Source organism: Haliotis rubra, unplaced genomic scaffold (genome assembly GCF_003918875.1).
Source record: "Haliotis rubra isolate DU_JTF1 unplaced genomic scaffold, ASM391887v1 Scf44, whole genome shotgun sequence".
NCBI classification, from domain to species: domain Eukaryota; kingdom Metazoa; phylum Mollusca; class Gastropoda; order Lepetellida; family Haliotidae; genus Haliotis; species Haliotis rubra.
Genome location: NW_025767124.1, coordinates 3,176,209 through 3,203,251, shown reverse-complemented (window position 1 = coordinate 3,203,251; position 27,043 = coordinate 3,176,209). Strand labels below are relative to the sequence as shown.

Sequence of the window (27,043 nt, the reverse complement as noted above, 5' to 3'; positions counted from 1 at the left end):
CCACCAGGTGGGAGATACTGCCACATCAGTAATACAGAGTAAAACCACTGGACTTTGTTTTCTTCTCTTGATTCCCTTTGTGGGCCTTGGAAAATCCTGAAACAGATAAATAACAGTGTGCAAAACTTGAAAAACATTCACAACCATTTTCCCCTCCATAATGACTGAGGATATGAATAACAACATTTCATGGTCTTTGAGAGCAGCTTTGAACACTGAGCTTCTGTTCAAATCACATCATGGGAATAGAATTGTTAATATTTAAATGAAAATCTTTTATGTTTAGTGTAATTAATTCGGTCAATACAGCCTGATAAGCCACATATTGCAGATTGATGAAAGTTATGATGAAAGGTAATAATGTATACTCTCATAAAGTGAGACATGTTTTAAGGCATAATCCTGTGTTTTATAATGGCCATAGACATAGTTATATAGCCACTGAAGAGTAACCATTAGGTCCACATTTTGTAAGATGTTCAATCTGAAAAACAGAAATATGGTGGCAACTAACATGGGAAGTATCTGAGATTACACACCAATGTAGTAATCTGCCATATTTAGATGTGTTTAGTTTATATATGATTAGTTCTCATTATATGTACTTTGTCAACAACAGATACATTTGAGGAGCGAATATGTGAAAGATTTGTGCATAAAAATTAAAAATATATACATTGAAAATTAAAAACAGGCCACAGTGTCATGTACTTAAGCACATCCAAAGGTGGCCTCAGTTGCCAGTTACTCACCACAAGAATAATACAGTTGAGTATATACATGTTCCAAATTCCACTGTTTTAACTGATAACCCATTAACCTGTTGTTTTAAAAAACCCGTAAGATCCCTAAACATTGTCTCTCAATTCATCCCAGTATGTGACAGGCGAGAAACCTGATTGTCTGTGTGCTGTGAAACATTGAAAATAGCAGTAGAAGGGATCTTCCTCTAAGAAATGTGAATGTGCACAAAAAGAGGATGAAATAGATTAGAATTCTGTTAAAATCGACAATATTGGTTGGCTGTTGTACATGACTGAAATGACATGGGAAATGATTGCGTCTATTTTGTTCATATATACCAAATATTTGACCCCTCACTGCTATTATATATTACATTGATTGAGTGAGTATGGTTTTATGTCGCTTTAAGACAATATCAAGGTGGGGGCACCAGAAATTGGCTTCACACATTGTACCCATGTGGGGAATCGAACCTGGGTCTTCTGGGTGACAAGCTGACACTTTAACCATCAGCATTACATTGCAAGGATTACACGGACGGAACATATAATTAGTACACAAGCACACAGCAGCTATATTGCAATTGCAGCATTTCTCAAGCACACATTCAGCATGGTTACTTAAAATACATTCTTGTTTGAATCCTCGCTTGTAGCTTTGTCAATAATCATGTGAAATGATACAGCAGGATCATCACTGTTCACAGGTTTGAATACATCCATCCATCCCCTGTTAAAATGTTTGTCATCTGTGCTGTGGTGTAGCTGGCCTGGTTCAAAGAAAACCAGCTGCTGTTTAATCCAATGAGTGTATATTGTACAAATAGCGATGTTTCTGACTTAACATTAGTGTTGCGTCTTTGTGGTGTCAGATCGGCACATTGCTTCAGTACAAGAAGGGCTCATTTGTCTTTTATGTTTTAAAAACAGACTAATGTTTTTATTGAGACAAAAGACAGGCACATCTCCACTTGGGGCAAACATTTACAAGGTCACAATACGATGCATTTCTTGATTCATTTTGTGATATTTGACAAAATGTTGAGGGTGGGAGTGTCAAAGAGTAATTCATTGAACAAGTTGTTCGTCTTTTTCGTCAGCAAACAACATTGCATGAAAGCTAACAATGTACCAGCAGAGTAGTGTTTCGTTTCGCACCTAATCACCACATACTGACCCACTGTATTCACAGGTGACGGAGGAATTAAGTGTATACAAACCCATGATTTACTGACGATGCCACGACAAATGAAAAAGTCATACTACATAACAGTTCTGAAGGTGTCAAATACTGTACAGCATATTCACCACTAATTTTACTCCTTCAACCATGGCTTGTGAAGCCAAACACTTTTCTTACCTTCACTTGGAACTATAAGGCTTAAAAATTTTTAAATGTTGTGGTTCCGATTCCGAATTCTGGTGCCGACCCTACTTTTTTTTAAGCTGAATGATACCATTTTTTTTTTTCCAGCACCAACAGATATCTATCATTTTGATAGAGAAAGTTGATATGATGGCTGCAAGATTGATTTAATAAACAATTACACATTGATAAATGTGTTATTAGTTTGTACGTTACTTCTAAAAAAAATATGTAATGTTTTTTTAAATTCTGACCTACCTACCCTAAATTTTTAAGAGGTGTAATCGGAACCACAACATTTTTTCTATTTGGCCTCAAAAAGATTATATTCTCCTAAAAAATTCCAATGACCTTAAAACTTTCGTGACTTAAATATCATTATATAATATTACTAGTATATACAGCAAGCATTTGATTATAGAGTAAGTTAATATTTTATTTTTCATCATTGAAAGAATGATAAAACAAATTAGACATACACATGACATAAGTTTGAAAGAAGAACACCATCTTTGTGAAGATTAAAAGTTTTGTCTTGACATAAAATGAAAGAAATCAGAAATCAGAATGTCATGGACCCTAAGAGAGATAAGAAGTGAAGACAGAGAACGGTGCACCAAGAACTGACTAATACTAAAAACCTCACAAAACACATGTCAAATTTAAGTGAAACTGTGAAAACTATTCTGTAGGACAGATTTCTTTTGTAAATCTATGATGAATCATCACAAGAATGAGTTTGCAGTGTTGAAGAAGGCAACAAGACAGCGTTGTTGACAAACACGTAAGACCCAAACCCACCATGCTGCTATTAGCACAACTGTAACCATCATGCACTAGAAATACTACCTAAATCCACTGACGGCATATATGGGCACGTACGAATGCCCACCACCTCTGAATCCAACCTTGAACATAGCCTTGGCGCATGTGCCTTTGTCTGCTTCTCCGCACTTTAGACAAAACAGATATGTGAGATATGGTGGCCATTTTGAAAATGGGCGGGTCTTTGTCTTGTGTGAGTTGGTGTTATGCCATTTGCAACAGTATTTCAGTTATATCATGGCGAATCAGTTTTGGTGTGGCAGGAAAATCCAAATTGACAGAAGTTCCAGATCATCAGATCAACTGGCAGCTTAGAGATGCAATTCTGACAAGCAAGTTGCAGTGCAGGAAATAAGGACACCTACTGGAAGCTTGTGTTTATGGTGTTTTGTAACTACTATGTTATTTTGGTGCCTTCAAGGTATTCTTGAACTAAATCATGAACTAAACTCCTTGCTCTCATATAAATTCCGCCCTTTCCCATCTACTTGTGCAGTGAACTACAGAAGCTTGCATGTGATGTCATTGATGCAGAAATGAATCCTGATGCATCCTTGCAATTAATACTTTAAGTCAACAATACAATATGCCATAATCTACATTCTGTATCACTACATCCTTCCATAGCATGTAACTATCTGCATATCAAATGGTCTTCAAGGTTGAACTCACTGATATTCTGGCCGATATAATAGTTCCATAATGTATTGTTAAAAAACTCATTGAAATTCAATATATACAGATTTGGCAAAAATAGTATGCTTTTGTGTCCTAATTTGCATTTCAAAATTAGAAAAGGCTTCAAATGTTGTATCACAATATGTATTGTATAGTGACTTCAGTTATCGTTTCAGCTCGTGTATACTAGATGCTTCGTAATGGAAACGTTTCTGTAAATATCAAACACCAGTCTTGTCCCAATCAAAAGCTGAGTCCAACAAGCTCAATTTCCTTACTCCTATAAAGAAACATGTTTAAGTGAGAGTGAAGCAGTTTCATGCCTTGTTCATACTGCTATGTAAGTGTCTATGCCCGAACCTCACTCATCACACCGTCCTATACATAGCTTTACCTTTTGCTTCCAACATGATGGCAATATCTTTATCTTCTTCTTCATATCTGAAACCATTTAAGAAGATATTAGTCACCACTGTACCAATGTTCATTGTTACTTACGACTAGATAAACAAGAGTCATCAGAAGATGACATATCCCCCCAGCCCCCACATCTTTGAAAGAACAAATCATAAAGTCCAGCTTGATTTTAGACTAAGTGCAAATCGTTTCCATGGAAATCATGAAAAAAATAAATGACAAAAATCTGCAAATAGCAAAAAGCACCTCTTCAAGATCTGCCTCATATATCTGCCAAGTTTTGCTGAAAGATATTAAGAAGTTTTCGGGTTGTGCTCCGGAAACAAAACCTACCCCTCCCTTTTGAGACTAAATCCGAATCGTTTCCATGGAAACTGCGAAAAATAAAAATGCCAAAAAATCTGCAAATAGCAAAAGGCACCACTTCAAGTTCTGTTTGAAATATCTACCAAGTTTTGTTCAAAAATATTGAACGGCTCTTGAGTTATGCTCCGGAAACGAAGCCCCCCCCCCCCCCAGACTAAGTCCAAAACGTTTCTATGGAAACCGAGAAAGATAAAAATGACAAAAATCTGTAAATAGCAAAAGGCACCACCTTAGGTTCTGTTTGATATATCTACCAATTTTTGTTGAAAAATATTGAACGGTTTTTGAGTTATGGTCTGGAAATAAAATGATTACGGACGGACGAAGCGATGACCATATCACCCCGCATTATAAAAAGCGGAAAGTAAAAAATGTAATTTTCTGACTAAAATTGACATTTTATACTTATCCTGACTCATGCTTATTGCTTGTCTCCCTTTCCTTCCGAATGCTAGTGGAACACTTGAATCCCCTTTTGAAGCTCCCTTCAAAAAAGCGGACGTAAAATCACTTACCAGGAGTCACCTCCCTTGCCAGGTTTTGGCGGGAACGGCGCCACCCGTCTGCCATGCTCTTCACTCTCTCCCTATTATAACCCGACACACTGGTTTACTGGGAAATCCAGAGTGCCTTGAGGGGAGGTTGGGAGGGCTTACCTCATGAGTCAGGATAAGTATAAAATATCAATTTTAGTCAGAAAATTACATATTTTTCCTTATCCTGACTCATGCTTATTGCTTGTAGAATCTGACGGTATAGGTGGTGGGTCAAGCCACCTCTGGATTCCTTAGTGATGAATTTACATCCTATATACCCCCATGGGAACTTAAAATGGCACTGCTGCTGTTGATCCATATGTCGAAATAATTTGGTAATTTGGGGGGACCACAATATATCTCTTCTGTAACCGTACATGTGGATTTAAATAACTCTTGATGGTCGTATCAAGTGGAGTAGTGACCCTAACCATGTACAAGTAATTCCTTACTAGTACAGGGTCCAATATTCATGCTAGTCTCTTCTAGACGTGTACATGGACTATAAGCTCTATTCCTTGGAGTACGAGCTTTGCATGACATGCGGTAAAAGGGCGAGATACATCTCAGCGCCTTTGAGGGACCGTCAGCTGTTGAGCTACAACCAGAGGTCCAAACTGGTGGATACCGGAGACGTCCTCGGTAGCAAAGTCTCTGAGGTAGTGGTTAGCAAATACTGTCTCCGATTTCCAAAAACACCCTTCCATGATCGTGGATATTGAGCAGTTTCCATGTAGAGCGAGTGTAGATGCCAGTGCTCTAACTTTGTGCGGATTGGAGGCTCGAGGAGGCTCAAGTCCCGCTGCCTTGTAGGCTCGTAGTATGATTGCTCTCATCCAAACTGATATCGTAGTGCGTGAGATCTCTGTGGGTGTCTCCGACGATATGGGGATGAAAAGGCGTTTGAATTTTCGTCTCCTGGTTTTAGACTTCTGTAGATATATTTTCAGCGATCTGACTGGACATAGGGATAAATCTTGTATATCCTTTGGCCCAAGGATTGTAGATAATGCTGGGATGTGGGATTGTCTGTCCAGTTGACCTGGCAGTTGATTCTTAGCTATGAAATCCCACCTCAATCCTAGACGAACCGTGTTATGACGTGTGTCAAAACGTATCCGTTTAAAGTCCAGCCCATGTATTTCTGACATACGCGCCGCTGTAGCCAAGGTGGTCAGAAATAGCGTTTTCTGTGTAAGAAATTCGTAAGAAGTTGTTTCTAGTGGTTCTTACACATCACTGGTGAGATGTCGTAATACCACGTTGAGATCCCAAGCCGGCGCTTTAAATTTCATTTGTTGGTCTTCCAGTTTAAAAGAGCGTAGCAAGGCCAGTAACTCTGGCACCTGGGTCAGTTTCACTCCTGTCTTCATAGTGATAACTGAGCTGAGAGCCGCTAGGTATGTAGATAATGTCGAACCTTTTAATTTCCTCATTTGTCTGAGATGACAAAGATATTCCGCCACTTGAGGATGTGTTGCTTTCACTGCAGTGAAACCTTTCCTCGATGCATTTTTCTCAAAGCTTTGCCACTTGTCGGCATACAAGTTACCAGTAGATCTGCGTAAAGCTAGTGTAACTGCTTTCGCTGCTCTGGCGGAGTATCCTCTTTTCGACAAGCAATTCGTGATACGTTCCATACGTGTAGGTGGAACAATCTGGGATACTTGTGAACTTGCTTGGTGTGAGGATGAATTAGTAGGTTCGGCCAAACTGGAAGTTGTATTGTTGGTTTTCCGATTTCTTGTAAAAGAACGGGAAGCCACGTTCTTGCTGGCCAGTAAGGCGCGACCAAAATCAGTTGTAGATTGTTTGTCTGCCTGATTTTCTGTAATACCTGTGGTATTAACACTGGCGGAGGAGAACGCAGACGCTGCGTTTAGCCCTTCCCATGGGATGCTTAGAGCGTCTGTCGCCCATGCTTGCGGATCGGGGAGAGACGAATGTTGCCAGTTGATTGTTGAATCTCGTGGCGAATAGGTCTCACGAGTGGAGATCCTATCGTCTGTATGATGCATCTGAACGCCTTGTGGATGTAACATCCATTCTGTTGGGGATGGTTGATGTGGTCGAGATAGCGCATCTGCTATTACATTCCTGGCTCCCGGAATGTGACATGCTTTCACATAAATGTTGAGATTGGTTATTATGTTGAATAGTTGAAAGCTGAGGTCTAGAAGATTGCAAGATCTTGTTGATCCTTGTTTGTTTATGTAGAACGCCACTGTTGAGTTGTCCGTATGGATCATCAATTTTGCGTTCCTTAGTACTTTGGACCAATGTAGTAGGGCATTTACTATTGCTTTCATCTCGAGCATGTTGATATGCAGATTCATTTCTTGTTTCGACCATTTCCCGGCAACCACTTCTTTGTCGAGGTGTGCTCCCCAACCGTGCAGTGATGCGTCTGTGTAGAGATGGACGTTGCACCCCAGCTCTATTAAGTAGTTTCCGTCGCAAACATTTGACTTCTGAGTCCACCATAGTAGATATGGTTTTAGCCTGTCTGGTATTCCGAAGGGATCCAGACTGTGTAAGTGGGCATTCCACAAATCTCTGTAGTGGGCGCAGTTGTAGTCTTCCTCTGCGTGTCATGTCTTGAGCTGACGTGAGGAGACCTAATAGGCTCTGCCATTCTCGTAGTAGTAACAGAGAGAGTAGAACTTGAGAGATCATTTGTTGAATCTTGATCCAACAATCCTCTGGAACAAGAATGCGATTCTTCGTTGTTATAAGCCGTATTCCTAGGAATTGCAAGTCCTGAGTAGGCTGTAGTTCCAACTTGAGGAGATTTACTAGCCATCCTAGTTGAGTGAGAAGTCTGATGGTGAAGTTCAGTTGCAGTCTGAGTTGACTGGGATCTTGCTGAGCTTGAATCCGTCGTCTAGGTAGAGCGCACTCGTGAGACCTCGGCGATGTAGATATATATTGATGGGCTTTGTCACTCGAGTAAACAACCAGGGGGCCGACGATATTCCAAATGGCAGGACCTTCCATTGGAAATGACGTCCGTTGAACAGGAATCATAGATATTTCCTTGATTCCGGATGGATCGGGATGTGTAAGTATGCATCCTGTAAATCTATGCTGGCGAGATAGTCTAGCGGACGTATGAGCTGTCGTAGCTGTGGAAGATGTATCATCTTGAACTTTGCGGGTGGTAGGAGGTAATCTTTGTTGAATTTCCTCATGTTGTAAATGAGTCGGAACTTTTCTTTTGAATTTTTCTTTGGTACCAGAAAAATTGGGGAGTAGAAACCTGGTGTGACGCAGTGTTTTATCTCTTCTATTGTACTGGAACGGCTGGGGGTGGAAGACTCCAGTCGTTCAGAACCTGTATTTCATCGTCTGGAACTTCTGGCGCCTTGAAAGGGCCGACCTCTTCCGTAGTTACCTCTTGGAGCTGCGGATGGGCGACAAAAAGAATCCTTATTTCCTTTAGCGTTGCCTGATTTCTTATCCCTTGCTCTCTGGATGCCTGCAAACTTCGATTTGCCGGAATAACGTTGAGAGGTCTGACGTATTACACTGGCCAGTGTATCGATAGACTTGATCATCATTACTTCTCGGGAATCTTTAGCGACTTCATCAATTTCTCCTGCAAAAATGGATGGTGCTGACCAAAGGGCTCTGTAGAGTGTCTTGGTAAACTTCTCGCTCCAAGTACATGAAGATAACAGTCCTTGCCTTCTTGATAATGTTAAGCCTGCAGAAATGGATGATAGATGTTCAGACATGAACTGATGATCCTTTTTCTGTGTAAGTAGAGCTGAATAAATCATTCTATCTTCCTCTGAAGTTGAATTCTTAAACTTCGAGATGAGAGTCTCGTTGACAGCTCTTGACCTGGCTAGGCCGAAGAAGGTTCGTCTGGTTACTGTGTCTAACTGTGCCAGCTTTTAATCTTCTATCTTGTAAGCTTTAGTCCGAATGTCGTTGATGATCTTATAATTCTCATCTATCTCTGGGGCCTTCATGAAGGGTTCCATGTGGGGTAGAGAGAACTTCTTAGAGTTGAACGACGGAATACTCTGAGTCTGGTATTTAGTTGCCTTCTTGAAGGCTGTGCTGAGGTTGTCTGGAACGTCTAAGACTGGGTCGATAGGTGGCATCGTGAGTGAGTCTATATCATCATTCACCATCAAGTATGATAGTGCTTCGCTGGTCTCCTTAGGGGGTGATGCGAGTTCCAAACCGTTGGCCATCCATGACTTGATTTCCGAGTCGGAAAATATAATTCCGCCGTCATCTTCCTGCTCTGAGGATGGATGTCTTCTATTGTCGTCTGAACGAGGAGATCTGTAAGGTGATCTGTAAGACGATCTGTGTGGTGACCTGCGTGGCGATCTGTAAGGCGACCTGCGTGGTGACCTTCGTGGCGAACCATACGTTCGTGAATGTGTTCGTGACATCCTACGTGGGGACCTGCATGGAGATAGAGACGACCGTGCGTGCCTTCGCGCGAACCTGCGTGTTGGTTAACGGCTTTGTCGAGGGTTGGAGTCTTGTGAGGAATCTCTATGCCTTCGTACGGATGTTGATTCTCTTCTCCTTGGTAACGAACCGTTGCGTGCAGGTTCGTGACGAACGTCCGTATCTGACGTCGATGAAGATCTGCGTGGGTTCGGCGAAACGTCTGGTCCTTCCGTCGAACGTAGTTGGTGCGGAGTCCATGTTGGTATGGCTGCCAGGTATTCGTGCGAACGCTGTAGTCGAGCTGGAATCTTCCTGTATGCTTTGCAGGACGTTGGTTCCCAACAGACGTGGTGTGCTGCTCAGTTGACCTTCACTCGGGTTCGTCGCAGACGTCGGGTTCATCGCAGCTCTCTCGCGTGCGAACCGTTGATCCAACATCTGTTGGGTAAATTGCGCCCGGGTTGAAGGTCTGCGTTGTCTGTTGTACTGACGACGCATCTGAGATGGATGAGGCTTCTTCCGAAGGGCGTAGAACCTTCGTGCCGAACGTCTGCGTTGATAGGGTGACCTGCGTGGTCACTGTAGATAACGTCTTCGCCTTCTTCTTAGATGTGATCTCAGGGATGAGGATGGGCGGCTCATCGTAGACATCTATTTCTTCCAGCGGGACGATCTCAGTTGAAAAAGATCTTGTCTTCTGCGTTGCCCCCGTGTGGAGACTTCGCCAAAGTCTTAGCTGTAGCTGCCTTCTTCCTCTGGGAAGACGATGCCCTAGTCTTCTTAGACTGCGAAGAGGGTGTCTCAGATGTAGATGACCTCTTCCTCGAGCCAGCGTTGTCTAAGTCGGCAACCTTCTCTGTAGACGACCCCGGTAGACCACTGGAATGGTGTATCTCCAACTGCCGGTCCTCTGCAAGCTTAGCCGGTTTAGACATGTCGTGTAAATCTCGTCTGGACCTGTCCTTTGCACGTCTAGACAGATAATATGAATATTTGTAAAATGCAATATCAGACAGGTGAAAACACAACTGACAACGAGTGTCAGATAAACATATAGGCTTGCAATTAGGACATAGGTTATGCGGATCAACAGCAGACAAACGATACCTACAATTAGAACAAGATTTCATCAAATGTAAACAATGTGAATAATCACGTAAAAACGTGACAAAAACGGAGAAATTTGAGAATTAATTCTGTACAATATTGTAGGTAAATGTTAGCTAAAGCCTTATACAGCTAATTTAGAAGAAAAGCCTAAATAATAAAAGGATATAAAGCCGTATAGGGGACCAGGTGCTCTCACAACCGCCCACTCGGGCGAATCAGGAGAGAGTGAAGAGCATGGCAGACGGGTGGCGCCGTTCCCGCCAAAACCTTGCAAGGGAGGTGACTCCTGGTAAGTGATTTTACGTCCGCTTTTTTGAAGGGAGCTTCAAAAGGGGATTCAAGTGTTCCACTAGCATTCGGAAGGAAAGGGAGACAAGCAATAAGCATGAGTCAGGATAAGGAAAAATAGGTCAGATACTGTTCCTTTGAGCATTTTTCCAATGACGAACTGAAGAGTTACCTCCCTTTCTTTAATGAAAATATTTGGAATTGTGTTCACAAATACCTATATTTGTTCAGAGACAAAGAAGAAACAATGTTCGTTTTGAAACTTTGGATGCATGGATGTGTCCGCAGCTAAAATATAAACTCAATTTGGTTCAATCATACATCAAAACTGATTTGGAATTGGAAATACAATATACCTGATCCTGTCTTCATCGATACAGTCGACTATGCTGCTGCGGCGGTTGACAATATCCAGCTTCTTCTCTATAAGATCATCTACCCTCTTCTTCTGACTTTTAGTCTTCTCCAATTCTGGGGAAATATAAGTCTGTTAAATCCTGTTTCAGGCCTGATGGGCCAATCAGATCTCCAGGGTCACGATCCACAAAACGTTTGTCGCCCCACAACATTCTTAAGCCTGAGATAAGCTATAGAGTTACAACAGGTTGTAACTTTACGGATGCTTTGTGGATCAGGATCCTGGAGAAAATGTCAGTAACCTGTGTGAATGTCTGATCCTGCTGAATATAAGAGTTGAACTAAATCAGGATTGGGTTGTGTGCCCTTGTGTATCACCTTCACCTGACAGCAAGTGACCTCCTGTGGTCAAGGTCAAGGACTGGAGAGGTTTGTTGAGTGAGTGAGTGAGTTAAAATTTAAAGTCGCTTTGGCAATATTTCAGCCATATCGTGACTAAAACAACATATATATTAACAATAATTAAAGATAGAGTATAAAATCCTGTCAACGAAGGACAGTAAAATAACTAGAACATCACAGATATAAATGTAAGACTAGTAATTAAATCTAAAACATTTTAACTTTAGAGAACAACACAATATAAAAATAGGCTATAGATCACCAACAACTGAAGGTAGTTCACCATACTAGGGACCATGGGGACTTACAGTACCTTTGCTACCTGCATGGACCCTAGTTGGATTTACACCGAGAGCTTTGTTGGGTGTGGCAAGGAGGTGCAGGGTTTGTTTCAGAGTGTCCAGATTAGATTGTCTTGTTGGAAACAAGCTTTACTGTTAGTTACCTGGTATCGCCACAAGAAAATTCAGCATTTCATCGATGTCTTCCTGTTCATCCTCCAGATCCTGCTGTTTGGATCTGTCAATCATAACATTTATAGTATTAGATTAGGTCCATCATAAAAATGCTATGGAGCAGGAACTTGATATGTTCTTGTGTGGCTGCTGTTGAACTCTTTATGCAAACTCAGAACTTAACATTTGCTTGAATCTGCTTAGTGTGCCAACACAAGGGTGAGGTGAAGTGAAATGGGGTTTAACGTAGTACTTAAGAATATTTCGCTCATATGACGACGTGCATGTGTGTGTATGTGTGGCTACTTGTACTAGCCCAGACTTAAGCTGGTTTTATAGTGCTAGCTCACTGAGATACCATGCAGCAGTGAAGCATGAATACCCCACTCAGACACATTATACTGACTCCGAGCCGACCAGTCGATGTTGTACCCATTAATGCCGAGCGCCAGGCAGGGACCAACAAGTACCATATTTTAACGTCTTTTGGTATGACGCTGTGGGGATCGAACCCGTGACCTTGGGCTCTCCGGGTGAATGCTCTAACCACTACACCACGGAGGCGGTCCCCTCGACATGGGAGGGATGCAAGCCTTAAACATTTACCTCTCAGGTGAAACCCCCTTGCACCACAACTATTCATAATGAAGGATAAAGGTGATTCCCACCAAAGATCATTGGCGATGGTGAGAATTGGGCTTTATGCCTTTCTGGATAATTCCAGCAATAGTGACACCAGTAATGGTCGTCACACACTGCACCCATCAATCCAGGAGGGAATCAAATCCAACATCCACAGGGTGTCCCGACAACCATGGTACACCAGGTTCCTCAAGAGCCTGCTCAGACGTAACGGCCGCACACATACCACATTGTCCTTATGTCCCATTCTACCAGGTACGTTATGCTAACATAGAGTCACTAGGTTTAGGAGACAATCTTATGCAATTATTGGCAACATGATGATAGAAGAGAGCAAAATTGATCATTACAAACTGTGAATTCACAACCTATTTGGCAAAGTTAAAGGGCTATAAACCACATTCTAATGCTTGTCTGAGTTCCTGCTCGTATTTTCACAATATGTGTGTATATATATGACACATAATGACATATTCTGTGTCAATGGCAAACGTCACTACCAATTCCCCGCACTCACATGTATATAAGGTCAGCCTCTTTGCGAACCAGCTCGTTCTTGGAGTTGATGAGTTTGAACCATTCAATCATCATATCATCTTCCTCCTCTGTAGTATCCACTGAAAAACAAAATCAGATGCTAAACCTGAACCTGTGTCACACAGACATGTCACAGCTGTCAATCAAACCAAGAACTTGGAAACCGTCACGCAGAATACCACTCACTTGACACAACACACTTTTCGTATCCAAATATCCACAATATTTTTAGAGGCAATCATTCTGCGCTCATAAGTGTTATCTCCCTTTGTCTCCAACTGTATATGAAATAGCATATCAGTTTGCATACCAGGTATTTTATATCAGAAACGAAAACTGATTGTTTTCTTGGGTATCTGTGACATGAAGATGCTTTATGGTTTGACGCCATGACAGTGTTCATGTCTGTGGAAAGTCTTGGACTCTGTGTGACAGTCAATGTGCAACAGACAGTGTGATAATAACAGGGAGGATAAGGGGGTGAGACATAGCATCTCTAGATGCATCCAGATTAGCTTCAGATTATCTAGGTGTCACACTTGGGATTTCTGAAGACGAATATAGGAAGCTACATATTATACATTAATATAAAGATTCATCAACCATAAATATGTTATTTACAAGTTGAATTTTGGATAATTCTGTTAAGAAGCACGATAGGAAAGTTTTGGGAAAAAGGATTCAAGCCAATGAAATTATGTGGTTCTTAAGGTAATCCTTCAATACAGAGATATTGCTGCTCTTCTAATTATGTTTTTGCGAAAGTGCTATAGTAATGAGATCCATATATGACTAGATTGTTCACTGCAGGCACTATCAAGATATTCAGTTGTGAAACATGCAGAAAATGTAATACTGACAGTTTCTATCATGCATATACTCACTCACTCACTCATGGAAGGATATAACAAGATATACTTATATTCATACCAAAATAACAATTTAGTATCTAACATTACGCAGAAAGTAAGGTACTGTTACAACATATTTTCCATGCATACCAAGTATCTAGATATTTAGTGCCGAACTCAGCCACTGTCATAGAAACGATTATATGAGGTATATATTTCTGATATTTGCACCCAAATGTTTTTCTGGGTGCTCTCATAATGCCCAATCAAATCAATTCAAATACATGGTCCACACCCAGTTTAGACTTGTTAGGTGAATTTTGAAACTGGAGTTAGTGCCATTGATATGAATTGAAAGTACAGAAACCAGGTCTTGTTAAATGGCTGAAGAAAGTTCAGAAGGAAGGGAGATATATTTGATATCTTCACTGTGTGCAAATAATGTCTATAATCCTGTTTGTTTACATGCATGTATACATACATCATAAAACATGGTAATAAAATCAAATAAAACAGTTTTCTAACAAATTTAAAATATTACGGTTTAAATCATGGCATACATGAATGATTGCACAAAATAAATTCACTTCCTCTTCAGCTTTAATCACACATTAAAATACATGTAAATTGCAAACAGATTAACAACACTGTCAAGGCATGTTTCTTAAAACTACAAGAACATTCACACTACTGACAAAGCAAAAAACAAACTACATAACTATTCGACACAATAAGTTAAGAGAGTCGTCACCAGACAAAAGGCCTGTGTAAAATGCAAAACTGAAGAAACCATTACAAAGTATTCCTTGGATTCCAACCGAAGAATCTGGCCATTGAAGGAAAAAAATGTCACGCACAGGATGAGGTGGGATTATTTCCTGGGGGAGGTTAAATGAAGCATTGTACAGAAAAACATAAAAATTGAAATAAATAAACAATTGGCAGTATTTTGCATGATTGTCAGTTTGTTTTGATTTTGACGATGAAATGAAATGAGGTTCTCGGAGACACATGATGACACATGGGATGACACTGATGACACGGGATGACATAGATGACATGGGATGACACATGACAACATGATGATGAGGATACTGACGATACAAAGGGAGGTAATAACCTTGTCACCAGGTCTGAAGTACCCCAGTGCTGTACACGGTCATGCCATTACACTACCGGAAACACAACATAAAAAGCAACTGATGAAAATGGTTACCCCAGGAAAATCAACTTATTCTCCTTCTTGCCTCTCTGATCTGAAAGGTTAGAATAGCACATGAAATTCATTAGCGTAACAGGCGTGTTAGGCAAGGAGCTTCAGATGAGATTTTCATGCATGTTGATCTGCATCTCCCAGCGTGATGAGTGTTTAATGGATGATCACATGACTGGCACGAGGCATTCATAACAAACACCAACCAACGTACAGCAGAATGCTGAGAAATTCACAGGTAAAAGAAAAGAAAAAGAAACAGTGAAAAAGATGTAAAAAAATACAGGCGGAAAGACAAAAACAATTCAAAAAGTTAAACTATCTACTATGAATTGATAAAAAAAACCCAGCATTTTTTTGTTTATCCTCATACAAAGAAAAATCCTATTTTGCATTTGCCCAAAAAATGTTGTTTGTAAAAATGATACTTCAGGAATTTTTAAATACCAAACCATTGAGACTTTAAAATAAATTGTAATGACATTAAGCAATTTTTCATCAGGTGTCAAAAGGTTGAATTACCAAGAATTATTCTTCATATTTAAAATACATGTGAATTTGTCTGCTGTAAGTTAATCAGAATGAACAAATAATAGAATAACTCTTGAATATACAAACAATTAAAGCATACAGCTTTGATTATAAGTTTAACATGTTAAAGAACTGCAGTTGGCATTCTCAAACAATGGTGTATCTACTGAGTGGTTAGTGATTGGCTAGTGGTTGGCTACGGCAGGTGATACATGAAGACTAGGTGTTATAGACTATGGTACAATTGCTAAATAACCTACCATGTTATGCAAGGCAATGGTGATCTCTTTAAACAAACTTGGTGTTATCAGAATTCAAACAAAGTCAATTAATCTAACTTGATTACAATCGTGCTGTCGTGAAATAAAAACATCAAAATATCTTACAAAACTAGATTTATTTTGTTGAATTAATAAATAAAATCATGCTGTTGTGAAACAGAACAATTCATCTTACAAAACAAATTTAATATTTTTTGAATGAATACATATCATGAGTTTGCACTTGTGCAATTATGATAGATGCATATCTAAATATATTCACTGAAACCCAATATCCTTATATTTAACCTATAAGGCAATATTTAATAATCACAAATACGCATTTAATCCTATTTTGCTGATAATGTAGCCAAGGTGAAGCTAAAGGCAATAAGATGATAGAGTTATTAGTCTTAACAGTACGCACAATCAACACTGGAACAATGGTCAACACTCAACATGGGAGAAATAACAATGACGGATGTAAAACTGGGACGGCAATGTTCGGGTTACTATGGCGATATTTACCATTTCGGATTGAGTCCTCCAAATCTCGTCCTCTCATTTCCAGGTTATTCAGTTTCTTGTCAATGTCATCAAGCTGACGCTGGATTATGGCAGGAGACATTCGGCCTGGACTGACGGTCTGAGGACATTTTTAAGAGAAGACTATTTACTGGTAGATGGCAACATAACAAATACCAAATCAATGATTATTTTATGTTAAGGTCAGCGAAATATAGAGATGTAAAAATAGAGACTGCATGTAATTAATAACGAAGAATGACCGAAAGCAGTTTTGAAAATTAAAGGCAATACTTTTATCATTTATGGTTTGCAGACTTCTGTTGTTGCAGAAAAATAATCAAGAAATTCTTGTTGCCCAATAGTTTAGCATTCTATCTGGCATAAAATTGTCAATTTAGTGATGGAAAACATGCATAAACTGTTTGAAGTGTTTAATATTTTTACTGTGTCTTTACTTTTGAGGAGCCAAAGTTCATCAGTGATGGTGAGTACAGACAAATACAAAAACATAAATCAACTTATTTAATTCTATTCTGGAATTTGATTTTGAATCTGGTGTGTCAATTCCTAGCCTGAGGAATAGAAAAAATGTTGGACCATTGGATTCATGATATATACTACCCATCAAAAGTTTAGACTCACTTAAAGCACTCACTATATGTTATGCATATATATGTGGTTACATTGAAGATGAATTTCACCACTAACTTGAGGGAACAAACTGCAAACTTTATGCAGATGAATTGCACGAGGATCATGCATCAAATTGCTGAAAAGCATGTGCAAATATTGTGCATGTGAACAGCTGTGTTTTGGTGTAAAGTTTTGTTAAGAATTTGCCAATTTTCACTGTTTTGTATCAACTACTGAACTCATGACAATAATCTTTTCAACGTTATGAATTTGTTTTACAATACATCAGTTCATGTGTAAACAGTACCATTTAACAGTATGGAATATTTTGCAAAATGTAGTTTAGAACAGTTGCCTGAAGTAAGTAGCTATATTTACACTAGTGAGTCTAAACTTTTGATGGGAAGTATAGTTTATAACCCTAAGTCATTGAAAATCAGATCAAAGTGATTTTCAACAGTTTTTACCTTAGAAGGACTTCCCTTTGGTGCTGGGGGACGTTGAGGTGGAGTCTTCACTGGTGATGGCGGCTCCTTGTTCTCCTCCATGGAGTTCAACTCAAACCCTGGTCCAATTGAGATCTTTTTGAGCTGTCTGACAGGGGCTTTGGGACTAGGGGGAGGACTCGCTGCTTTGGGTGAAATCTTTAGCCTTGGCGGTCGTATGGGAGTGTCACCTATTAGGTTGGATGTCCTCGGCTTCTTCTGAGGAGCTGTTTGTGCTGGTTTAGAGTCAGCTGAATCTGAATTTACAGCCTTGCCTTTTTCTGGATCAATGAATGCTTGCTTATTGTGAGCCAATCGTCTCTGTGCTTCCAGTTGCCATGAAGGCTTCTCTGTGGAATCATCCAATATACTTGCTGACTTTGCTCTTTCTTTAACACCTGGGGAGCCTTGCTCATCTTTAGGCTTTAGTCTCAATTCCACTTGATCAGATTTGCCCTGTTTCTTAGAGGCAGACTCTTCTAACAAAACATCAACTGACTTTGGCCTTGCCTTTTCAGCTTTTCGTTTCTCTAAAGCCTTCATCCATTGAGGTGTGTCATCATCAGCAACAGGCTCAGACTTGTGTGTTGTGTTACTGTCCAGCAGCTGATCTGATTTATGCTGACCTTTATCTTGCATTCTCTGTTTCCATGCCGGAACTTGGTCTGATGCTTCCAGCTTTGACTTCTGTTCTGACTTGCTATCCTGCAGCAGATCAGATCCTCTTGTCTTTGAATGATCAGTTGTTTTCCAAGATCGTATATTATCAGAGTTTTTGCTTGGAACATTACTGTCCAGCAGCAAATTGTTCCCGTTTGATTTCTGATCCTTCAAACCTGTATCCTTCTTCCAACTTGGCACACTCTCCTCTTGTTTTGACTTACTTGTGTCCTTACTTTTTACCTTCTCAGCACCAGTTGTCAAATTTACACCAGAAGATATTGCACTTGTTTTGCTTGAAGAAGAGTCTGTGACTTTAGAAGTCTGTTCACCTTTTAATATTATGCTGTCACTCTCCTTTTTGTCATCCTTTTTGAAAATTCCTATTTTATCCGACACAAATGAAAAAGGGGACTTACTTTTCTTGTCCCTAGCAGTTTCCTTCTTCTTGGACACATCAGCCACAACTTTTGTTTTTGCAACACTCAATTCAACTTTAGATTTTGGAAGAGCAGATTCACTCTTTGGTCTATTTGAAGTTGTCTCCGTCCTCAACTCTGTAGTTGACTTAGCAACAGAGGGCATGTTATGTGATGATTTGTCTGTTGGTGATGTCACATCGTCTGTTTTACTTTGTCGAACATTAGCTAGACTTGCTAACAGTCCACCTAAAACCCTCTTTTCCTGAACCGGGTTCTTCTCAGTGGGGCTGACTAACACCGCAACTGGTTCAGACCCTGGTCTTGGATGCGAGGCTTTATGTAACGCCTCGTCCACATCCATCGGGCTCTCAGATCTACCATCGGCTCCGTATAACCTGGGGGGTTTAAGAGGTGCTACACTGGTTGAGGTCGTGACACTTACAGCGGTGGTGGTGGTGCCTTTCAAAACATTAGTCGTGGTGCTCTTTGGAGCATTGGTTGTGGTGGTGGTTTTGAGGATGCCCACCTTGTTTGTTGGTTTGGTGGAGGAGGTGGTGGTAGTGGTGGATAGGTTGACTGTACTGTGAGTTGATTTATAGGAGGATGGGGGCATGGATGAGGGGATGGGTGGAGCAGCCTCTGTATGTGGGGTGTACTTTGTGGCGAGTGCAGTGGGGGTTGTGACGTTGGGAGGGGAGGAGGGGGAGAGTCGGGTGTGGTCACCTTATCTTTGGCATGAGATTTATCATTGGATAACAACAACTTTTTCCCAAACAATGGTGATTTGTGTTTCACCTGGTCAGGTTTGTGGGACTTATCATTCTTTTTATCAAATGTCTTCTTAACAGGTGTTGGAGACACATGTTTTAATTTTGCTCCAAAAGGTTCAGATGTGTCCATTTTTTCAACTTTTGTAGTTTCCTTAAGGCCTAAATTCCTTGACTTTGGCACAGGAAAGGCTGCCTTACTACTTGTCTCTGTGGGCTTAGAAGGTTCCGTTTTAGAGGAAAGGAACCCTGACTTTGTTTCTTTGGGTTTTGATTCTTCAGCCTTTGTATTTGATTCTTTATTCTTTGAAAGAAAACCAAATTCATGTTTGTCAAACTTCTTTGCATTGAATGTTGGTGTGGGAGGCTCGGCTTTCTTACTATCATCAGGCTCTTTTGCGGCCGTTTGTAAAATGAGAGGACGATTTTGCTTATACTTCGGAACATCACTTTCTTTCTTGTCGACTTCCATCCTGCTTTTCAGCCGCTCCAACAATGGATCAGGTTTTGATGATGAACTTCCAGCTGCAGCTGTTGGCTGTGATCTTGCATCAGATGAAAACAAGGACTTACTTGGATCACTTTTACTGTTCTGCGACGGTTCCACATGCTTCAGTCCATTTGACTTCACCCACGATGGATTCTCATCAGTTTTACGCACCTTCGCTTTACTGGCAAAGTCGTCTGAAGGTGAGGTAAGAGATGATTTAAAAACCTTGGCAGTCGGGGATAGCTCACTATGGCGGAAACAGGATCTGTGGTACAGTTTGCCATTTTCAATCTGTCGTTCCAACAAATAAACTTTGTTGTTGCAGATCACACATTTATCTCCTAGAGTACTGGTCTTCTTGGTGTCATCGCTTTTCTTTGATGCTGCCTGGATGTAAAATATTACCAAGAAATCAGAACAATACAACAACATAGGATACATGTTCCCGAGAACACGGAATATGGTTTTACGCTGCTTTTAGCAATATTCCAGCAATATCACGGCATGGGCACACAAGAAATGGGATTCACACATTGTACCCATGTGGGGACTCGAACCCGAGTGTTGACGAGCGAACGCTTTAACCATTAGGCTACCCCACCGCCCCGTTTCTGAGAACAAGTATTGGTATTCAAACTACTGCTTTTATAGTGCTGAAGTGATTGCAACTCCCCTACTTTTTAACATACGCTTACGACTGTCGTAGCACTACATTTGTTTTGTGGAACAGGGCCCTGAATATTAACCTGTATTTTACAGTTGAACCCTGCTAGTTTGTGGAACAGGGCCCTGAATATTAACCTGTATTTTACAGTTGAACCCTGCTAGTGTGAAAAAACAACAACCCTACTTTCTGGAATATTAACATGTATTATCAGGGATGGCAACATTAATATCTAGTTTCAGCTGAAAACTTCATACTGTGTCTTTGAATAGGGGGTTTAGATGGATCAATGGATTTAAATGATTCACAGAATTGATCAATGGATTTAAATGATTCACAGAATTGATCAATTTGAAATAAAATCGTCGGATCAGCGGAAAATTGCCATCCCTGTATCATACATTGAAACCCTGTTAGTCTGAAATAAAACCTTTCCAGAATATTAGCCAGAAGACAATAGCAAGAATGAAACGAGGTCCCTGACAGAGTAGGTTATCACAAGAAGCGAGTACATGGATTGGGTGGTAGAGGGTAGAGACACGGTTGTTACTGTATTCCAGTTCTATGGATTGATGCTCATGATATCAGCTGCTGGACTGTTTGGTCCACACATGATGATTATTTTCAGGTTATGTCATTTGTGGAATATTGCTGAAGGCAGCAGTAAACAAGAAACAAACAAACAAATTTGGAACATAAATGTTGTGACAGTGCACTTATGTTAGAGTTATTCATGCAACAAAGACATTATCCTATTACAGAGAGTTTTGTATTAGACAGAGACAGTGTGTGAAATAGTTTCCAAATTTTGCTAGTCAGTCGGGCTAGCAATGCCAGAAAGTTACTAGCCCACAAAATAATTCACTAGCCTGAAATTTCACGTAGACACAGGTTTTGTCATTAAGATGCTAATATGATGAACAGTTTTATCAGGCCATAATCTTGCATGATTTAAAAGTGTATTATAACCTAACAAGTCGGAAAGAGTGATATATTTACGAAATGACCCCATGAAAATACACTAGCCAGTTGGGCCAGTGACTGTGGATATTTACTGGCTAAACTGGATTTTTACTAGCCACAGGCTAGCTGGCCAGTGGCTATTTTGCACACTGGACAGAGATATTGAAGGGATACTACTGTGTACCCATGATTTCACTTGCAAGTGTACCATCTGGAATAATGAGTTTCAATATATGAAAGAACAGGTTTCACTATCCGAAAGAATGAGTTTCACTGTAGACATTTCAGAGATAAATGTGAAATGGCATTTCCTAACAACAAGAACATTTTATTCATGCTTAGTTTGAAACAAGGAAAAACATTTTCAACCACATTTTCATATTTGCCACAGTACTTACGGATTCCACATTCCTATCATTGGCTGGAGCAAACCGCTTGATTTCTGGCCCAGTGACTGGTTGAACAGCAGGGGATCTCTTGTGTGAACTGCTTGACGTCTGCTTGGCTGTCACACCTGGTCCACCTACTGATAGGGCAGAAAATGGTGATGTTAGTAGCTGCTGTTGATGTCACTGTTCCAGCGTCATTAATAGTCTGTTTCTATTAAGAACTTGGTCAACCAACAAGGGGTTGGCATTTTATAGAAAAGAGGACAGTCTACATTTTCTTTCAGGAAAAGTTAGCATATGAAGACACATTGCTGTCATTGACTTAAAATACACTTAAATATTACTGTTCACTACACTGCATGCACTGTTCCAAATCTTTGAAATCATGACAAAAGGTTTTGGGAGTTTAATTTGTCATATATTGTACAAGATATCAAAATGGTTTCTGTATATGTAAAATACATTGCTGCCTGTGCATATCTTTATCTCATTCAGTATCTTTCAATCTTCGCCCAATAATTCCTATGCTGTCTAGGACTATGTGTAAGTATCTTACTCTGCGGAGCATCCTTGAAGAAGTTGTAGTACTGGGACACGTAGGTGACAACGCTCAGCTTGTCTGGAACACGGATGTCAACCATGTCCTGCGCTTCCAACAATGCCGGGATCCCCAACTCACGCTCCGCAACCTCAAATGCCTGAAACATCAACAACAACATGTCTGACAGCCTTCTGAGTGAGTGAGAGAGAGTGAGTGAGCGAGTGAGAAAGCATGTGAGTGGTTGGGCAAGTGGCTGAGTGAGCTGTAATTGAATGAGTGAGTGAGTTTAGTTTTACACCACACTCCAGCAATATTCCAGCTATATGGTGGCGGTCTGTAAATAATCGAGTCTGGACCAGACAGTCCAGTGATCAACAGCATGAGTGAGTGGGTGAGCAAGCAGGTGAGTGACTGGGTGAGCTAGTAGGTGAGCGAGCAGGTGAGTCACTGGGTGCAGGTGAGCAAGCAAGCAAGTTGTGGGTGAGCAAGGTGAGTGTGAGTGAGTAGGTGAGTGAGTGGGCAAGCAAGTAGGTGAGCGAGCCGGTGAGTGAGTGGGTGAGCGAGTAGGTGAGTGAGCAGGTGAGTGAGTGGGTGAGCGAGCAGGTGAGTGAGTGTGTGAGTGGGTGAGTGAGCAGGTGAGTGACTGGGTGAGCAAGTAGGTGAGTGGGTAGGCGAGTGAGTGAGTGAGTGGGTGGGTGAATTTTGGGGCAAACGATCCAAAAAACCCAAAACCACTTAAATGGAGGTATATAACAAATTTCTTGCAGTTTGTTATGACCATGTTTTGCGGAGTATCTTGACTGCACAAGTAAAACTTTATCATTTCTCTCCAAACCCAACTTGACGTCAACTTTTAAAGTTGAAACATGGCGACACCAAGAGTCAGCAGTATGTAATAATTGAAATGTTTATACAATAGTGTTCTCTGAATAATTCTCTTGTACTACCTTGACGGAGCAGATTGGAACATTTACTGACTGAGGCCTAAAATAAACACTAATGTCACATAACATTCACTTGCAATCTGAACAAATCACACACTGAACCTCCACTACCACGGAAACCTATATGGTTTGACATTAAAGTTGAAAACAGCTTTTTGCAAAACCCCAAACAAGATATCACATCACTTTTCTCTGGAACACCTGCATAGAATAAAATCTATGCACCAGTATCTATTTACTTATATCCCCTGGCCTCACACCAGGAAGTTGGTTGATAAACATGTTTTGGTCACTGCCCTGGTTTCTGTGTGACCTTGGGCAGGTAATAAATTAGTGCCATTCTGACCTTCACATTTCCCTCACAGGTAATTAATACTCTGCAACCATTAGTATATCAATTAATGAATCATTAATACATTATTAATTATTAATGAATTTAACAGCACAATGTTGAATAAAAAGACGATTTTAGGTAAAGGTCTCATTGTTCTAAAATTCGCTGTCAATCTGTAATGATCCCTGTTATGCAATTTGTAACATGCAAATATACATTATTAATATTCATAAAAAATAAAGTTGATTCAGATCTGAATATTTACATAATCAAAGTGAATATTTGCAGCTTAAAGCTTATTATCAACTAAGACACACACACAGGAAACTCAGGAGGGCCAATATGTGGATGGCAACATGCACAGTATTAGATTTACATCCCTACTATACACCCTTCATTCTAATGTCACGATTAGTGCTATCTTGGTGTAGCTTGGTGACAATAGACTTTGCTCATCACCCTAAAGATTGTGGTTTGGGACCAACATGGGCACAATGTCAGAAGCCCATTTCGGGTCTCTCCTGTTACAATATTCGAGAATATAGCTAGAATTATCATAAAACCTCACTTACTTCCTTAATTAATAAACCATGCTATATATACTGAGTGAAAATGCTGAGGGATCAAATATATTTTACTGGAAGCAAGAGTCCACAATTTTTATGAAACATCCCAAATATTCATAGTCGCTAATTTGTTTTGTTCAGTATATGTAGTCAAACCAAACACCCAAGCTCCACGTGAAGAAAATCTGTCTACGGTTAATATACAAAACAAAAATTTCTCCAACCTTACATTTCTGAAAATATGGACCAAATTTATGAATATATATGCATCAAAGTTTTCCGTCTTACATTTTTTTCAACATTTTCATCATATTTCTCAACTAATTCAATCAAACAAAATTTCTCCTGCCTTTTTTCTGAAAATATGGACAAAATTTATGAATAAACATGTAACACAGTTTTCCGTCTTACAGTTTTTTGATCAACATATTCACCACATTTCTCAACTAGTTCAGTCAATAAAGAAACCAAGTTCAGACTTAAAAATCACTAAGTTCAGTTTGACTGTCTGCCTCTTTTAGCTGCTATATATCCTAAATACAGCCCGAGTCTCAATACAATGTTTGTGTGCTTGACCGCAGATTGGTGTCTATATGTGGAACAAAATCAATAGTGCACTTGTGCACAGATGGTAGATAAAATCCCGATCTGACTGTACATTGTATGCTGTGCTGTTTTTCACCACATATGTACATATCTAAGTGGATTGTTCCATGCATTTTGTGGGATAAGCAGTAAATCCATCTTTGATATCAAATATATAATAATGACATTGCTCTGATTTTGTGTTCATATATAATGTTCATATATAACATATTGTCCACAGCATGTATATTGTTTGTGGGATTTGAATGATGGATATCTTCAATATCACATGTATAATAATGGACTATTTAAGTTTCACAACATTGTGTTATTTTGTGTTACAACATAATACATGCATGTTCATATATAACATATTGTCCACAGCATGTATATTGTTTGTGGGATTTGAATGATGGACATCTTCAATATCACATATATAATAATGGATGTAAATGATAGATATCATCATTGACTATTTAAGTTTCACAACATTGTGTTATTTTGTGTTACAACATAATACATGCATGTTCATATATAACATATTGTCCACAGCATGTATATTGTATGTGGGATGTAAATGATGGATATCATCAATATCACATATATAATATTGGACTATTTATTTAAATGATTCACAACATTGTGTTATTTTGTGTTACAGCATAATACATGCATCATGAATCGATACAAAAATGATACCTTACAAGGTTTGATAACATTTGTATCTTACTGCACTAAGTTGACTGATAGCAATGTAGACATTCTCTGTCAATTCAATCTGAGGAATTTCCTCTCTGTTTCCGGTTGCTGATGATATCTCCACCACAAGATATCTCAGATATCTAAACTGACTTGTGGACCTGACGTGACATTACCTACATACTGCAACATTACTGTAACAAATCAGCCATTGTTTAATAGGTATTACCCAGGTGGATTGTGCAGCTTCAGCATTAATTCCAATTAATAAAGGAAAAGGCCCATTAGAAGCAATAGACACAAAGAAAATTAAGTCAATTTTTAAATTGGAACTACAAACTTATGTTGACCATTACTCTCAGCATGGTGTTTCAGGGTGCTTGTAGGAGTTACGAGTGAGTATGTTTTTATGCCAGTTTTAGCAATATTCCAGCAATATCACAGCAGGGGACAACAGAAATGGGCTTCCCACATTGTACCCTTGTGGAGAATCTAACCTGGGTCTTCAGCGTGACGGGTGCTTGTTTTATATAATTTATATTAATTCTGTATTAAACTATTTGAGCTTAAATTACATTCATACATCATTAATTTGCCATTTCAATTACATAGTAACCAGAGATATACAAATCAACCACTTCATTTCGACAAGACTGTTGTTGGCTTGTTTTCTTACATGAACTCAGGCTTGCTGAGCTCCAAATTCATGAAAAGGAAGGTCTGCTCCCATTGCAAGATTCACCGTCTTTATCCATAGTATGTTTTGATTAAAGTGAGCGAGTCAGTGAATTTGGTTTTAAGCCACTTTAGCAATATTCCAGCAATATCACGGCGGGGGACACCAGAAATGGGTTTCACACATTGTACCCATGTGGGGAATCGAACCCGGGCCTTCGGCGTGACGAGTGAACGCTTTAACTACTAGGCTACCCCACCGCCCCTGTTTTGATTAAAATGTCATTTGCATCTTTAAACATTTGGCACCACAACTATGTTGTTGATTTTCTGACCCATGTTGGAAAAAAATGACAGTTAAATTATATTATGACATAAGCCAATCAACAGTTTTGTATCAGTATCAATAGCAACAGCAATGCTGTATTCTACAATGAACACTATCCTAAACATAAGCTCTTCTAGGTGACCTTACTATGACCTGTTCAGGGGACGATTAACTCTGCATCCGACAAATATTGACCCAGTCGCTGCAACGTGGTGTCCGGATGCTATATAGACACATAGACTTCAATCTTCGGACTGTCTGGGGGTGTGAGTGTGTTGAATATATCTGCATCTTTTATGCTTTGCATTTGAAGTTTGGCGGAGTAAGAGTGATATGTAAAAGGAATTTGGTTTCACGATCATGCTTTGGTCTCTTGC

The 27,043-nt window shown here is 39.8% G+C and overlaps 1 protein-coding gene across 1 annotated transcript in view; it reads right to left on the bottom strand.

Annotated features, from left to right (window-relative positions):
* Positions 1 to 27,043, bottom strand: part of LOC124289383 (MICAL-like protein 1) — a 66,408-nt gene continuing 39,365 nt past the window's right edge. Inside the window, 11 exon segments of the mRNA XM_046726005.1 lie at positions 1 to 96; positions 2,959 to 3,062; positions 4,007 to 4,053; positions 11,102 to 11,216; positions 11,950 to 12,023; positions 13,119 to 13,218; positions 16,522 to 16,639; positions 17,622 to 19,256; positions 19,259 to 20,365; positions 22,004 to 22,131; positions 22,551 to 22,692. Of these exon segments, the coding sequence (XP_046581961.1) occupies positions 2,959 to 3,062; positions 4,007 to 4,053; positions 11,102 to 11,216; positions 11,950 to 12,023; positions 13,119 to 13,218; positions 16,522 to 16,639; positions 17,622 to 19,256; positions 19,259 to 20,365; positions 22,004 to 22,131; positions 22,551 to 22,692 (3,570 nt within the window). The 3' untranslated portion in view covers positions 1 to 96.